Here is a 17778-nt window from a genome sequence, read left to right on the forward strand (position 1 = left end):
CTAGCTGGAGACCCGAGCTCGACGATGCAAACCCAAACCGAGCAAACCACAAAAATTGTGTAACTCCGGGCCAGAACGAGTTCGAGAAATTCAAGGAGTCTTTTGCGGCCGAGCTCAGAGCCGTTCGCAAGGAGAAATTCATGGAGTCTTTGGCGACTCGTCGCCGAAACAGGAAGAACTCATTTCACCAAAAAAAGATCACTAGTATGTTCATTGGAGATGTTGGGAAGGACATGCTCCCACGCTACAGTGGCACATCAAACCCGAAGGCCCGTAGAACATCATTCAGGATCGCGATGGACCGATCTCAGCTCAGGGAAGACGAAAAGATGGCGGGCTACAGCCAATTATTCGCCAAAAACCTGTTCGGAGCTGCTCTCAAGTGGTTCTCAAAATAAGAGGAAGGGTCCATTGACAGCTCTAAACAGCTATCAGCGGTCTTCCTAAAACATTATTCCATGTTCGTGGAAGATGAGTCCACCATAGCAAACCTTTGGAACACTCAGCAGTCGGAGTTCAAATCTTTGAAAGACTTCATGAGCCGATTCAAAGGCATCATGGCCAAAATATTGAGCATCGATAACGACTATGCCTTAACTGCCCTGAAAAATGGACTATGGCATGACTCTAGGTTCCATGAAGAAATTGTTGGGAATTGATATCCCTATAACCGTACAGAATATAATAAATTACGCTATCTGACTAATTAATCATACGATTATTAATATGATCTAGATTTTCTAATTGAATAGTATAAACTAGAGAGTAGCACAAGCAACCGATTTATAATAAAAGTTATCAAATTACTTACGTGTTTGGAAATCTGCTATAGAATCTTCAATCGAGTTCTTCAACATCTAGTTATGTGCTCCAACCACTCGATCTTCAAGATTTAGTCTTCGGGAACGACGATAGGACTCTCGTCGTTTGGATCTCCAAGGATGATAACGTAATCTTCCAAGCCGTAATCTCCGGATGAAATATGAATAAAGTGTGGGCACACTCGTTATCTCATAACAACTACCGATTTAGGAATTCGGGTCGTGTCGTGTTTTTGGAATTAGAATTACAAGTTCCAAGGAGAGGAAGAGAAATAGAGAAAGTTCGGCCACTTAGAGAGAGAGAGTGTGGGCCGAAAATTTGAACACCAATTGTTATCACATGTATTACTTTTGTGTTCTCCATGACTTCTATTTATAGTGGTAGACACAAGATATTTTAGGAAGTCATTAGGATTTTTTTATTCTCCTATATTATTTAATTTCATATTTTGTAGTTTAGCATGAACCATTGGATCTAGACTACAAATCATACTTTTTCTCTCATCAGATCATAATCTAGAATATTATGTTTTCTTATTGTTCTCATATATTTAAGGAGTCTAGATATTTGAGAATAATGAGGACATTATCTTATTTACTTTAACGGAGAGAATATCTCTACCATTATTATTCTCCTAGATATTAAGAATATATACATAAGAGAGAATAAATGACAATATCTTATTTCCTTATTTAATAGAGAGAGAATATCTCAACCATTATTATTCTCAATCTTATTGATTTACCTGATTTCTTTTTCATAAATCAAACGATTAATTAAAGAGAGAATATTGGGTATTTAAACCCTAAAGTAGGTGTCCAACTAGTGGTACTAGGCCTAGGAATTTTTTAATTTTACAGTGTCCATAAGGCCAACTTAAACTTCAATTAATTAAATACTTGTTCTAAGAATAAGTAATTAATTCCACCATAAATATTTGATTCGTCAAATAGATAAATTTCCGAATGAATGTTGTTAGAAAATTTACAGCTGTGAGATTGTAAATAATAAATCTTATTATTACTAGAGAGTTCTTATTCATCTTTATCGGAGCCGACTTGGGGACTTTGGACCTAGTAACAGAAGCTCTTACAAATCTGATTAAAATAGATGAAAAAGTCATTTCTCTTATTTAATCGATTCGTCAGTCTTGGTGACACTCAACAAAATGAGCCAAGACTGCACTCTTCTTATGACTAGAATGATATTTTACTCATCGTAAGAGTGTCCATTGATATAGTCAGTTCATGATCCTAATCCTTCGGGTTCAACCTGTATCGAGAAAGTTTAATTATTCCGTTATACCTTTCTCGATACATATGAACCATTAGCACCGTTGCTTCCCCAACGAAAGATTCTTTCGTATGTACTTACTACGAAAGTGCATGCAATCTATCAGTTCTGGAATCAACACTTAGGAGAGTCGATATTGACCTTCTTTCAGGAAGGTTGGACTCTATATCTGTGAATCATTTTCCGCTCAGAACATATCCCGAATTCCCAAGACATAAGTATTCTAGCATCTACAAGTAGCCATTGATGAATAAGTCAAAGAACTCGGTAATACAACCCAGAAGTCTATGACCAGTTCAGGATTTAGGTTAAGTCTCACTGTGACCATCATAGTGAAACTGGTTAGTGTTTCGTAACGGTGCTTAAATGAGACATCAATAACCAAAGTCTGTCCTAGTCGTACACTTACCAAAAGTGCTTAATGCTCCCACCAAGTGATCAACCTTCACTTGTGTTCCACATATATGATTTTGGATCCAGCTATCCAGGCTTGGATCAATCATCGACCAAGTTTTAGTTTAATGCTTGAACTTAGATTCCCAACATATAATTCACTTTAATACGAAGACTAAGGATTAGATGAATGTTTATCTAAAATAGAAATAATGTTTTCAATCCATATAGATAAAAATGTCATAACTCAATTTTATTGATAATTTCAGGGTCTAGAAAATTACAAATAAATCTTTTTGTGGGCAAGAATCCCTAACATAAATGACCATCAACCATCCCCCATCCATCGAAGATGCGATCCATCGATCTTTAAACTTCGTCAAGGAAGAGGAAGAGAAAAGTTTATTAGAAAAAAAATATAGCGCAAGTAAGAAACCCCAGGTCGACCAAGCCATTACTTGGACCCGAAATGGGGGGAATAACTTCAAGAAGGGAGGCAGACGAAGCGAGACTTTGCCTACAAAGAAGCAAAATTCCTCTCCAGATTTCGCATTCAGCGTTAATGAGGAGGAAAAAGAAGAACAAGGTCAGGGGAAGAAATGGACCCGAGACCCCGACGCTTACTGTGACTTTCATAAAAGCGATGGCCAAGCGACGATAAACTGCGAGACCATGCGGAAAGTTCTAGTAGAAAAATATAATAAGGGCGAGCTGAAGGACATCGACTTGGGACCTCCTCCCAAGGAGAAAGGGAAGGTAAAATGATATCTTTGTTCCCATTGGGAACCCTAGATGAAGATTTTGGGTTCTCTGAGTCTGACATGGTTCTAAGGTCTGTTCTAAGCAAGCTCGTGTAAATGATAACATAAAAAGACGAGCTGGCAAGTTTTTCTATAAATTTCAACCGAACTCAAGAAAAGACTCAAGCGAAGTAAAAAAAATCTAAGAACTCGCCAGAGAAAACGGAAAAAACAAAATGAAAAGAAAGAAAATGTGAGAGAAATTACTTGAAAATTTCACTCACGTGCGGTAAATATAACAAATGAGTGAATGTGACCTTTAATATCTCTATATAAGGGGTGGTTAAAACCCATTTTCTAACAAAATTTCATCATTAATAATCATCAAATAAGATTTTATCTCCCCTGTCCGCATGAAAAATCTCAACCGATGAGCAGCCACATTTCGACTTTGGAGTCATGGCAGCACGAAGAAGCGACACGTGTAGCGCATGCAAAGTCAAATATTTTTGAATATTGGATTCACGCCAAAATTTTGGACGACCTCAACCCTTCTTCTTTTAGTCCATTTAATATTTTTTCGAATATTAAATGCACTAGGAGATTGGTTATGGGTGTAGAGTTCGACTTTCCTTAACAAAAATATTATGGGCCGTCAAGCCCAATCATCTACGAAACCCATTCAGCGAACGACTTATGAAATAAGTAAACGACACGAAGTCCTAGTCGTTTATGATGTCCAAAGAATCACTTTGGCCCAGCCCATGTTCTGTTACGAACTCGGTCAACTTTCACCAGGGATCATCATAAAATCGAAGTCAACGTGAAGATGCTATCTCGCCTTAAACTCCGGAGAGTTGACGACTTCTACCGAGCCAATTCAAGTAAGGGAAGCGACGTGGCAGAACAAGAGGCAAAGAAGGACGAAGTCACCAACACGTATCTCCGGAGATATCGTACCTCGTCGTAGCATAAATTCATTTCTTTCGTGAAGAAATGCAGGTTCTTTTTCCTCTCTCTCTCTCTCTCTCTCTCTCTCTCTCTCTCTCTCTCTCTCTCTCTCTCTCTCTCTCAGTTGTATCTCTGAGCTCGTCAATCATATTCGATTTTTTTTAGCTCGACATTTGTAATTGAGATCGAATAATTAATACAATTGTTCTTGTTCTTACTTTTTCATGAGTTCTTTATCATAGTTTAAATTTTTTTTCATGCGACAACTTGTTGAGATCCACAAATATAAATAAACCGAATCAAACACTTTAGATCTATTTGTTTTCTTCGTGATTGTTGAGGCTCGGAAATGACATCAACAAAAAGATATTTATTGGTTACAATTCGATGTTCTATTGCTTAGACTTTACTTCAAGACACATAATAAAAGCTAAAGTACTCGGCAAGAAGGATTCAGAAACGATACAAGGAAAACCCTTACATTATTTAAGGGGCTGTCATTATTTATAATGAAAGTAATAGAACAAAAAAAAAATAAGAATAACAAAACAGCCGATTACGTACTAATTTAACAAGTGGTGCTTCTTAAGAAAATTAGTTTAGCATGTCCAGATTTTGTCCACAATTGGATTCAATACCAGGCTCTTGTTTTTGGTCATCACCAGAGTCTGGCTCCCTGTTTAGCGGAAGATATTCTACTTTATCAGCATATATCTTGAGCAGGACCAAGCAGACACATACCCCCAAAAAAAAGATTCACGAGCGCGTTGACATGATGGAGAGCCTCTTTGCTCGAACACCTCACAACTTGGTTGGCTTCCTTATCAACCACCATGAAGCATCCCATGGGCACAAGCTGTGGGGTCCACAGCATGACACCGATCACGAAAAACCATCCGCCTACGAAAAGTAAGCTGAGAGACCGGACGAAGCCAGCCACGAAACTCTTGGGCTCCATCGCTGCCACGACGGTTGCGATCAACACGGCAAGGAGCGAATGGTATTGGCCCTCGGGCCCCGCATGGGCGTGGATGGAGTTGTGGTGGAAGATCTGAACCTGCTATCCCAGCCCCATTGTGAAGAGGAGGAAGGTCAGATTATTTTGGACTCGGGCCCTTGGCCGGGAGAAATCTAACAAAAAAAAAAAGCCAAGCCTGGTGCTGCATGGCCCACTAGGGAACCCATTTCTCACTCCTTTATTCGCTGTGTACTTCTTTCTTATAAAGCATGCATTCTAAAGAGTATGGGATATGGGTTTGGGCTGCTAGAGAGATCAAAAGCCGTTGTTAAAGTTGATTCTTGATCGACTATGTATTCAGAAGCTACTTAATTCGGATTTGTATTTGAGATCCCACGTGGATCCTACTCCTACGTACCTGAAGTCAGAGTTTTGCATTCAATTTGGTTCTAACTCTAAATTTATAAAATTTGTGTGTTTGAAATGTTTTTTTGTTTTACGTGTCTACTGCGATTTTTTCAACCAGTCTTAATGATCTTATTTATTTCTTACTGTTTGTACAGTGATTTGGGGATAGTACCACGCATTCTCTGTGATCATTAACACTTCAACAACAAAATTGTATATTTTTTTTTGTGGCTAAAATGTTACCTGAGAATTCTAAAACGAATTTTAATCCTATCATATTTATTATTAATTTTTGTTTCTGAGAATTCCGTGGCAAACTCATATGCACCCATACAGACCTCAAATTATATAGACTATTGACAGGTGTGTGTCGTACGTAGAAAACTCATATCACCCCGACTAAATCCGAGCTTGTTCTTGAGTAGTTTTGAAATTTTTGTGTCTTTTGAGGGTTTTCAGGTCAAAAGGGGTTTCTCATCATACTCTGGGTAAATCTGTACAAACCGAGGTATTCGGAAGCAAAAACGAGTAAAAAACGAAAGAGGAGTCAAGGAACAAGGAAAACTCGTGCCGCGAGATCGATATCGCGCGCCACGAGGTTTGCAAATCCATCCCCAGTTGATCCCCGAGCGTCTTGCGCGTTCCGCGAGGTTGTGGAAATGTCTACATCGCACCGCGACCTTTAGACCTCGCACCGCGATGTAAAGAGATTTGAACGCCGAAAATCTCCGAGCGTGTTGCGCGGAACGCGAAGTCCCGAAGATGTCTATCTCGCGCCGCGACCCTGCTACCGCGTGCCGCGAGGTGCACCGAGAGAAAAATAGAAAACACGGATTTTGAGTCGATCTGAGCCGTTGGATCACTTCTAATTACCCAGACTCTTCCGAAAATTAGGAGAAACCCAAGGATTTCGACCTAGGCCTATAAATACACCTCTTAACCTCTTGTTTAAGGATCTTAGTCTTTTTTTTTATTGCTTTTAATTAGTGTTTGGGAGAGATAGAGAAAAATATGAGAGCCGTTCTTCATCGATTCGCTTCAATTAAAGTTTTCGTCTTCTCCTTTACTCTTGAACTCTCTTATTTTATTTTTGCAGTTGAGTTTTTAATTATGGTCGTTTTGAATTCTTCTTCATCTATTTTCTTATTGTTTTCTCGCTACGCCATGAACTAATTCATTTAAGGACTATGGCGTAGTGGGTTTATGATTCGGTTATGGATACCATTTAATATATTGAAGTTCAATTATCATTCTCTATTGTTTTGCTTAAGTCAAACCCGTTTAATGCTTGATCGAGATTCGCTACCTTGTTCATGATATTTTATTTCAACTTGATGCTTGAAAAAGATTAGGTTGTTAGTGTGCTCGGTTTGAATTACTATGATGCATTCCTAGGCTAGAGATGGCTAGGTTGCTTTAGAATCGTAAGAATACTCTTAATATTAATGCATGCCATTGTTAGGATTGAGATCGAGAGAAGATTTTCCTAATATTGTCATAGGGTGTTAGATGCTCAAGAGAGATTTAGCAATTTTATCTTGTGAGTATGATTAGCAAAATTTTAGTGAATTGATTGTTGATTGTACGTGAAACTCGTGTATCCAAACCGTTGAATAAATTCGTGAAGCCTTGGTCCTTAACCTCTCTTATTGCTTACATCCATAATTTTCTTGCTTTACTTATTTATTGTTTTTAACTTGTCAAAAATTTGTGACATCTTTCTATCTTCTCTTTAAGTTCAATTCGTGCTAGTTTATTTGATTGTTAATTTTGCTTTTTCCTCGTGGGATCAACACTTGTACTTAATTCATTATATTTCTTGAGCGACACGTGCACTTGCACGCGTAAAAATCGCAACTATCTCGTAGTCAAAGTGGTAACTTTAAGGAGAACAAAAAAAAATTAAATAAATAGACAATTAGACCGTAGCTCAATAATTCAACTTCGGTCTATTAACTTATTTTCTTAATAAAGTAAACTTTGACTAAAATTTTATAAGAAAGTTAGGGAATTATCTAGTTGCAGTAAACTAAATTTTAAAATAATGCTAAAATATTTTCGGCTGATAAGATGTATATTACTCTAGCTTCTTTTTAGGATACAAGTTTTCCCTCAATAGCTCAGAGAGAATATTTCAGTGAACAATGTGTATGACGACTCTCGTTATCACGTGGATCTTTAAGCCTGTCTGAGCTCTCAGGCGGGCCCAACACACCGGTCACGGGCCCAATCCAACTCCTCACATGGGCCCACTCTGTACTCTAAGATAGATATGCAAGTGAGGTTGCATGTAACTTGACATTCAAATGCAAACGGAGGCAAATGTAGCTGTTACATGTGGATCGCTTTGAGCATAAAATCCCCTCTGCTTCTCGAGAGATATCGCCTCTGAGCATGAAGAAAAGAGTGTTGTTAAGATCAGCTACGGAAGACTGACATGATTTACGAAACCGTAATCAAATGCGATTGAAATACCAATACCATCAACAAATCAATGGACGCAACGGAGAATGCCGCGTTATTGTCTCTGCACAGAATAGCTTTCCAGATTTCCGCACCTGAAAGTTGTAAAAGTGAAAACAAAATCTATAAATATGATTTTGGGAATGAAAGTGTTATTTGTTTCTCTCTGAAACTATACAACTAACGTATCAGTGACCCAAAACTCATCAGATTCGAACGCGAACGTGAACTTTAATTCAATAGTTTTGGCACAAACTGTATATCCTTGTATATATTAAATAAATTAACATAATTGATGATTCCAAAGGGAACCTATGCTTAGAAATTGAGTCGGGATCGAGTCGCCGTGAAAAAAAAAAAAAAAAAAAAAAAAAAAAAAGTGACCCAATGCATTATTGTCTTTTTCAGAGAGAAATACGAACCTTTCGAAGTAGCGCAAATTTCAGTAGTCATCTTCGTCAGAGAGATTCTCATCACTGCCTTGCTCAAATATTTGATACTCTTCATCTGAATTTCGCATTTGGTGGTTTCCTAGTTCTCCAGATGGAAAACTAACAAACAGCTCTTGCAGATTGTGCCTCGAAATGTTTTCCATATTCACATCTATGTTATGCATAGGAAATGCCTACAAGCAATATACCATAACAAAAAAAAAAAAAAAAAAAGAAGCTTAGATGGAGAATAATGAGATTGGATAGAATCCAATGACAAGCAAATAAAACTAAAAATGTTCGGCACCTCTTCTTCATTCCCAGTATCACTTTCTTCTTCTTCATCATCTTCGGCATCAGCAACATATTCACCACCGCCAACTCCTACATCATGATCAGCACATATCACTCCAATGTACATTCTATGGGTAAATTAAATGTTATCTTTTCTTTTTTTTTTCAAAATAATCCAGCTATTTTCTTCCCTAGGCAGCATATATCATATGACGTGCAAGTATGAAAGTTTTACAAGACTGACAACCAAATGCTCATATTATTTCTCATTTTTTTAGTCAGAAATTGTATTGTCTGAACCAACATGGCCTAACTTATAAAGACAATAACTTTTCATTAAATACTGAATCAGATATAAAAGTCTTATAACCTGTGTCCACTTCCTCCTGCTCTTCTTCACTATGCATTACATGGTCTTTGTTGAGCCTCCTTTTGGACTTTTCAAAATTATCGGTAGCTTCTCTAAGCAAGCGTTCCACAACAGGCTTCGGATATACAGATAGAAACCTTATTGTAATGCGTTGTCTCAAGTTATCAAGCATCGCACTGGAGAACCACCCCGTTGCATACTGTAAACACGCAAGAAAGATTCCAATCTCAACAAAGATCTTGAATAAAAGATTAACAAAATCTCCACTATAATTAGTCGTAAACGACAAACTAACTGTGCAAGTCTTTATGGCGGGAGGCTTTCTTATTTGTTGTTGGACATAGTCGTCCATGAGCTCAAACAGCTGAAATGACGTTTGACACTTGAACGGATAAACTCGAAAGGAACATATATCCTCCCACCTTTGTTTCCCCCTATTTCAAAAATAGACAAGACATTATTATGTATCAGAAACTGCAGGGCTGTGATTATCTATTACAGGAAATTTCTACAATATTATAAAAAAAAAAAAAATAATGACGCTAGAACTAGAGTAATGCATCTATCTTAATGTTTAGAAACTCACTGATTGGCGGTGTTAGCATCGCAATAACTTCGTAACGATTGATGCACTCGGAAATCAATTCTCTGATATCTGATTAATAAACAGTTAACAATTTCATATCTTAAAATATATAATTAGTAGATTAACTACTGAAAACAAAAATCATTGAAGTGTAGAACTAGTTTATTGAAATGAAATTTTACATGCGAGATTCGGGGTCCTTTCGAGGATCATATCCTTTTTTAATCCAGAACCTGAGAAATGGTCCAGTCGAAAAGTAATATGCAACTCTAGACAGAAGCCTGCAGATAGAACGATTTAGACCACTGTTGGCGGGGAAAAAAATAGTTTGGAAGTTCAAGAGCTTCTTCTAGCACAACACAACACAAGACACCACCTTCTAAGCATATGAGGTCCAAGAGCGAATCCATGAACGGTTAACCGCTCATTTAGTGAATGCTTCGTCCAAATAGGCCGTTCATCAAACAACCGTGACACAGCCATCTGTGACTCCCATTGATCTGATCCCTCACTTATGTATTCCTCCCAATTTATCCTTTTGGGTATCTGTAAGAATGCTGTTAAGTGTAACACGCACAAAGCAACGAGATACACTTCTATGGAGAGCCTTCTAAATGTCACAGTACATGGATATTGATATATATTAGAAACATAAATGAACTTAAAACATCTATACTCGTAGCTAGCTATACATGTATGGGGACTTTTGTGGTTATATACATCCAAGAAAAGACACCTAGAACTCCATACTTTCTAACTTATCTCTAATAATTTAAAAATCATAGATATTTTTTCATTTAAACGTGGAGAAAATGGAAATGCATACGAGAAGTATATGTAATATGAATCTCAACAAATCCAAGGCATAGACTAGATTTTCAGGATATCATTGATGTTAAAATCAATTGCGAGAACAGGTTCCAAATCTATCTGCATCAAGCGAACATAAATAATGATCAGTTTGACCTCAAAGCATAACTTGTTTAACCAATATATAAAAGTAAAAAATAGACAACATGCTATTGTGTCACTGAAATTACATTGAGGGAAAAGACGATAAAATGCTTTTGTGTAATTGAACCAACAAAAATGATTCCTTTTCATAATTACAATGTTAAACAAGGCCTTATAAAAGGAATTGAAATAAACTAACAGTTAAGGATATAGAGTACAGTAAGAGGTAATCATAGTAGCATGGTTGATAATTGCCATAAAAAGTTATTCCCTGCGTTTTTTGCATGGATTTAACCATTTTTATATGCATTGCATAATATATAGGAGAAACATAAGCTTATGTTACGACCCGGAATTCAATCTCGAAACGGGAGCTTTGCCAATCTTTCACCAAGCTTAGTTTTGGTGATTGATTATTGGCTGCTTTTCTCAGTAATTTAGGGTCTCTTAACTGGACCAAGAATTACAATCTAATGGGCCAGACCCAAAACCATAAACTTAGTAGCATAAATAAAGCCTAAATAATTCATCTAAATTCGGAATAATAAAAAAAGCATAATTTATAATCCTAATTGCATGATTTAAAACCCTAATTTCTCTAATTAATAACCTCGATAACTAAATATGTAACACTTTAGTAAATATAAACTTCTGGAAAGAAGATCCAGTATAGTACAATACATAAAAAAAACTGTGGTTGGCTAGTCCCGTAAAAGGTTGGCAAATGAAAGTGCACTAAAAAAAAGCTATATGATACTGTTAAGGCGTATTTATTTAATTTTTATTTTTTTAAGAGACTATATTATATTAATAATTCTGTAAAAGAGTATTAAATGTTACCTCCAAATAAGGTTGAGCAACTGCTTCTTGATTCTTTTTAGATGTGAACGTCACTGATGGTTTCAACCTGATACACCAGAAGATTTAGTGATTTACAATAAAAATGAAGAAAATTAAAGCATTGTCTAAATATCTATGTTGCCCAGTAAGATGTCTGATTTCTAGCAGCCAGTTACTAATAAGGGGAAATAAACACCTTAAATTTGCACAAGGAATAGATATCTTGAACAATTAAGGAAATAGTAATGAAGTAGTCTTACACCAAATTCTCAGGAACATCCTTAGGTGCAAAGACCGGTGGTACTATTATCATCACATCTTCCTCGTCAACATCTGTATGACCATTCTTCTCTACACCAGAAGCAATAAGTAGCCAAATTAAAAACTCCACAAGCTTAACTACCTTCAGACAGGCTGTCAGAAAAGAAGAAGTGAAATATAGAATCTTCACTGGAGATTGGCTCATCTTGTATCCACTTTCTCTTTTTGGTGCGGGCAACATTAGCATGAACTGCAATCACATGCTGATAATCCGCCATTCCTTCACAAAAATCAAGAAATAATTAGCAAAAGAAACCACCGGGCTCGTAAAAAGAGGATCAGCCAACAATACTTGACAAGTAATTCAGTAAAAGAAATCACCCTAACCATCAAAATGATAAGCCCCTTGGACACGAGCAACAATATCTGCGCAAATTTTGGGCTCAACTTTGCCTGTGATATTGGCAGATTTGGTTTTACATATCCTAAGCAACAACTTGTTACAAGGACGAAGGTCTCCTAACGCAGGATGTGAATACGGGTCTTGGGGACGAAAATGAAGCTCCAACTTATTTGAGTGTAGTGCACGTGCCTACACAATAATGAGGATCGGAATATAACACCAGAATCGCGTAGCTTGGAAAAACAATGGACCATAGTAGATTAAAAACCAAAAAAGATTGTGCCTGACAAAATAGATATTAGACCATTCATGCCTCAACCTTCAGACAAACATAGTACCTTTTGAAGAGCTTGAAGGCCACCGAGAGTGTGGAGTGCACCGAGCATGGAAGACGGATATCCCGGATAGTGTACTACAAAAGCATCTGCTTCTGTATTTGCTGGTATGAACCCTGACACCGAACCATCTTTTATCACTCCCATTTCCGCTTCTCTCTAGTCTATCACAGAAGAACAAATTCGATTACTTCATGTTCATGGTATGTGACGACTGTCGGGCACACTCATTTAACTCTGCATAAACTTCTGCTATTATATCAAGAAAAATGTACGACACTAGAGTGGAATATATATGGCAAGAAAACAGGTCATTTGTATATAGTGATCAATTGTATCAGAATCGGTACATCTATATGCTAGCAGAGATCTTCAAGCAAGGATGACACGGCGGTACAGTCGTCTTTCTCAGCAAGGTTCCAGAAAAATCCGGTTGACAAAAGAGGCGTTTGCAGGTGTTCGCTAAAAGGTCTATGGTCTAATCTAGAGGAAGCAGGCGCGAGTTTCGAGGAACGGCTCTTTTCCACCGGAAAATTGGAACTCTGGACGGCGTCAGATCGATTTTAGCCGTTGGGGGAGAGACGATTTATCTGACATCTCTGCGGAACCCATGGTAGTTCCAAATCGTGCCCTAGGTTTAGAGAGAAATTTCATTTGACTCCAAAATAAAAAATATCTAACTTAGACTCAATAGTTCGAAAATATGTTGAATTAGATTTTTAATCCAAATTCGGACAAAAATAACTTTTCAATTCATATAACTCTTATTTCATTCGTTCTCTCTCATTCTCTTCTCAAATTTCTTATTCTCTCATTGTCACGACCCGCGAGCCGCGGCAGATTTCTCCGTATCTTACTTGACGTAAATAAAATTCATAAAAACCTTGGTGGAAGAGCTTCCGGAAAACATTTTCTAGAAAAACTTATAAAATATTTACATAAGTGTCTCAAAAATATGGGCGAATTTCTCGTTTTTTCTACAACATACTATTTAAAACTTTACAAACAAAAGACTCGTCTTTTAAAAACAAAACAGACTCATTCGCCCTTGACTTAGCCACAAGTTGGCAGCCGTACATACACACGCCTACTTACTTACTTTTATCATAATCTAAGAAATTAACAGCTTAGGTCCCGGTAACTCCTACTTACTTGAGAATATGCCAGCTTAGGTCCCGGCAATTCCCATCATACAATACATTTCCTGCTCGGGATCCCTTAATGTTATCCGCACGACACATTTCTTATTGGCGCCAGACAGGAGGGTGTACAATCCCCTGCCTAATCCCCATGTGGTACCAGCACGAAGCATAATAGGTACCTGCTAACATGGGGTATACGTCGGAGACGGTACCATTCTACGTTTTCTCTTTAATTAACCTAACATGAGACTGTTTAATTCGGGTTAAATCCCGATCTTAACATATATTATTTTCGCTTATTAATTCATGACTTATAAGATCTTAGGATGCGACTCCCAAAGATCCTATCATAATATCCTCGCTTTTGAATATGAGTCTTAACTAGTCTCTCATAACCCAGTTTACTGGGACTGGATCTCTTGGAAGGAAAACTAACTAAACACATAACAAAGGCTCGGGTTCCTAGATCCTCTAGCCATTTTTGTTAGCCGGACTAATTCCGTTTCCCAATTCGTTAGTGGCTTAAAGCCCTTAATCTTGATAGTGAGTTATCTTCTGGCTTATCTTACTCTTGCTTACTAGAAAGCATATAAAGAATGCACGTACAATATATGTATATATAATTATATATATTTAATATTTCTTGATATTGTAGGTGCCTAAAATCCACTTACCCGGATATGATTCTTTCGAATCCTGAGATCTTCTCTTCCAGATAAAAGGGTTCTTCTTAACTTCATGTATAACCCAGTCCTTGTAAGCTTCTCCTGCTAATCCTTATAGCAATCTGAACGTATCTATGGAAGAGAAAGATCGAAGAATTTGCACCGGGAGCTAGTGCTTGCTATCTAAGAATAGCTCCATGGATCTTTTCGGAAATGTTTGATGCTTCTTGGGGCGAGCGTACTTAGTATCTCGTCCACTGATCTACTAACGTACATACTTCTACTGGAAAGAAAGCTCATAAGGAACGTATTCAAAACGTCTTCCTAGTCACGCTACTCAAAGCGTCTAAAAAAGCGAGCATCAGAGAATACATGAGAACATAACAGAGATACAGGAAAGAATCGACGCCTAAAAAATAAGGCCCTGACATAACTTCTCTGATCTAAGCTAAGAAACGTCCAACACTATTCGACCACCTATTCTCTTGACTGGGCAAAGCCCACGGCTTAGAATAGGTTCCCGAAGGTCGAAACTAAAAGAAAAGAACGTATAAAGAAACTCTTACTAACAATCTATAGCATACATAAGTTATACGAAAATAACTCAAAACAACATTTCTCAAATGTATTTTAGAAGATATTTTTTGACTTGTCTCTTTATTTACAAGTTATAAGTATTTGAAAACGTAAATAAAACATTTCTCGTTGATATTCTTTTTCCAAATTAAAAGAGTCGAGCTTATAATCGAACTCGATTTTTAATACATAATTAAGATAAGGATACTATATAATTAATTGAATAATCAACGAGTTTAGTAACGATAACATATTAGTTTAGTAACGTAATTAAAGAGTCGAGACTCGGGACAAACCCCAACTCGCCCTAACCACTCGGAGACGTCTCAAATCACCGAGTTGACAACCTCGCTGTCCAGCTCCGTCCCGTCGTCGCTCGCGCGGCACCTCCGCCAATCCTTGGACAGCGTCCTCGCCGTCCCGAACCGCTGCCCCGAGACCTGTGCAGCCTACCTAAAATCGAGCCTCACTCGACAACACACTCGCAACAAAACAAGACTTAAATGCCATACCAACAAATCCATAAAAACATCAAACCAGCCTTACAGGTACACGGCCAGACTCAAACCAAAACAAACCTTGTCCAAAATCAAGCACAAACCATTCCGATCACCTATAATCATCATCGAACACGTCTCTTGAACCATAAAATCCGACAATCCCAATATCAAATCACAGAATCAAGACTAGTCCATATCAAATTCAAACACACGGTCGGGACAGAAATTCAAAAACCCAGAACGAATCACAAAACTCGAAATTAAATGGTAACTCCTCAATCAACCCTCAATGAGAAACCCTCGGACATACAATGAGAGATTCAAGCCAAAATCCACAAAATCCCCAAATTACAAAAACGAAACCCTAGAGGTAGAAATTTCTCTAACCTCAGGTGAAATTAGTGGGGTTCGCGTCTTCTCCGGCCTTCTCTCCCTCTTTTCCCGGCGATCTCCTCTCGGTCGGTGCCCTCGGCGTGATCGCGGGTGCTCGGTTGCTGCTGTCGGTCGCACGTCCTCTCCCTCGGTCGCTCTGCTTCTCAGTCTCGCTCTCTCGCTCTCTTCCCCTCTCTCTCGCTCGATCTCTCTTTCTCTCTCTCTCGGTTCTCTTCTTCTTCTTCTTCCCTTTTCTTTCTTTTCCTTTCTTTTTTTTTCTCGCGTGCGCTGGTATGGTTTGGCCCAGTGATACATATCACTTGAAGGTAGGGGTGGCAATTTGGGGCCGTACACGAGACACGACACGGTTACGACACGGTGTAAATGAGTTTGGATCGACCTAAAATAGATCTGGGTTCATCCGTGTCGAACACGATTAACACGATTAAATAACGGATGAACACGACATGAACACGAAAACCCATTGGGACCCAATTAGACACGAATATTAAATGGGTTGTTAATGGGTAAACACGATAAAGACCCATAATGACCCAATGGATTGTGTTTGAACTTCTCTTTTGTAGTAAAAATATTATGTTAGTGGCTTAGTTGATTATATGGAGTATTTTTATTAATTACTTATTCTGACTAATTTGTTATTTAATTTGATTTAGAGAATTTCAATATTTTGAAGTAAACATGTCTAAGGACCTAAACCGATTCGCGTGTTCGAATGGGTTTAATGGTCTAAATGGGTCTGTGGGTCTAAGTGCGTCTGTGGGTTACATGGTCCATTGAGACACGATTAATAAATGGGTCTTAGTGGGTTGGGTCTTGGTTTGACAAAAAAATAGTGGGTCGTGTTTGGGTTTTGCTCCTAGACACGATTAATAAATGGGTCGTGTCTGGGTCTGTCAAAAAATACATGAAAACGAATAAGACACGGCACGAACACGACACGTAACCCGAATTGCCACCTCTACTTGAAGGATTCTAGGATTCTAGTCATTGATGACGTGGCAAGCAATCCTTATCCTATTAATTACAATCCAACCTCTTTTCCTTGTTTTCTTTCAAATGAGTCCATTAAAAATTGTTACAACCACGTCCTTCCATATAATTATTTAATTAAATAAATAACCGAACGGATTATAATTATATGATTCGAACCGAGACTTTTCTCGTTCGTTCTCGATTAATTAAAATATATTTAAGGTTTCTCGGAATTAATTCTCATCCTTGATAATTTATTTCTTAAATTAATTTCCGGAATACTCCCTCGGAATTAATTTATTAATCGAGATAAACTCGATAATTCCATTATTTATTCCGAGATTTCTCATAACCTTAACATATTTCAAATTAATTCGATAAACCCATTGGACCATAATTCACTTGAGAATTTAGTTGTAACAACGGAAACTCGTTTATTATCTCCAAATCTCCAAATACAAGTGACGCAGAAACTTGTCCTTACACTCGTCATTTCGTGTCTCCAATTGGTTGACTTCGGTCAAAAACTGATAGACTTGCTTCTTTATTCATCTTTTTATAGACTTAGTGATATATTTTTAGCAAAATCAAATAAGTAAGTAGATATAAGTTAAACTTTCTAGAATTTCACGTTATTTCCAATGAAATCCGATAGTTTAAGATGAAATACAACAAAATTTTCCGATGAAACTCAAAAATAAATAAGGCTAGTTTTCGATAGGATACGATTGGATTCGATGGGTTGACAAATTTTGATGAAATCCGACCAGCTCAATGAAATCCCACTAGTTTCGATGAAATTCGACCGATTCCGATCAAATCCGATAATTTTCGATAGGTTCTGATTGAATGAGATTATCTTCTTATTTTAATGTAACTTTTCGTATTTTTTTGTAGTTTATGTGTTGTTTAACGGCACGTTGGTGATAAAAGAACACTTATGAGTGTTCAAAAATGCAAGAACATTTTCTATCGAAGTTTCAAAAGACACGACCTACATTGAGTTAGTGTATAAGGTATACAAG

At 37.5% G+C, this 17778-nt stretch overlaps 1 protein-coding gene across 5 annotated transcripts; it reads right to left on the minus strand.

Moving 5' to 3' along the window:
* Nucleotides 1–7584: 7584 nt before the first annotated feature.
* Nucleotides 7585–15862, minus strand: LOC149404230 (uncharacterized). Of its 5 annotated transcripts, XM_089605104.1 has the most exons (17): nucleotides 15773–15862; nucleotides 14319–14441; nucleotides 12506–12666; nucleotides 12152–12356; nucleotides 11955–12044; nucleotides 11764–11854; nucleotides 11504–11570; nucleotides 10596–10639; nucleotides 10086–10256; nucleotides 9892–9990; nucleotides 9710–9778; nucleotides 9419–9557; nucleotides 9124–9322; nucleotides 8767–8843; nucleotides 8451–8653; nucleotides 8047–8123; nucleotides 7585–7953 (listed from the first exon to the last, which is right to left on the minus strand). In XM_089605104.1, the coding sequence occupies exons 3-15, from the start codon at nucleotides 12647–12649 to the stop codon at nucleotides 8471–8473; spliced, it is 1578 nt and encodes a 525-aa protein (XP_089461230.1). In that variant the 5' UTR covers nucleotides 12650–12666; nucleotides 14319–14441; nucleotides 15773–15862; the 3' UTR covers nucleotides 7585–7953; nucleotides 8047–8123; nucleotides 8451–8470. The 5 variants fall into 5 exon arrangements, with proteins under 5 accessions (XP_089461230.1, XP_089461225.1, XP_089461244.1 ...); XM_089605099.1 differs by lacking the exon at nucleotides 14319–14441 and having other exon boundaries at nucleotides 12506–12661; XM_089605118.1 differs by lacking the exon at nucleotides 14319–14441.
* Nucleotides 15863–17778: the final 1916 nt, after the last annotated feature.

Source organism: Urtica dioica, chromosome 2 (assembly GCF_054948205.1).
Source record: "Urtica dioica subsp. dioica isolate 48M chromosome 2, U.dioica_male_clone48M_v1_H2, whole genome shotgun sequence".
In the NCBI taxonomy this organism is placed as follows: domain Eukaryota; kingdom Viridiplantae; phylum Streptophyta; class Magnoliopsida; order Rosales; family Urticaceae; genus Urtica; species Urtica dioica.

Bases quoted from the DNA above. Each gene is read 5' to 3' on its own strand.
- LOC149404230 (XM_089605099.1), bottom strand. From the start codon at position 12,649: ATGGGAGTGATAAAAGATGGTTCGGTGTCAGGGTTCATACCAGCAAAT. The intron at 9,991-10,085 runs GTGGTGTCTTGT...TTCTATCTGCAG, and splicing joins GGACCTCATATGCTTAGAAG to GCTTCTGTCTAGAGTTGCAT. The intron at 8,654-8,766 runs GTGCCGAACATT...TATTGCTTGTAG, and splicing joins ATACTGGGAATGAAGAAGAG to GCATTTCCTATGCATAACAT.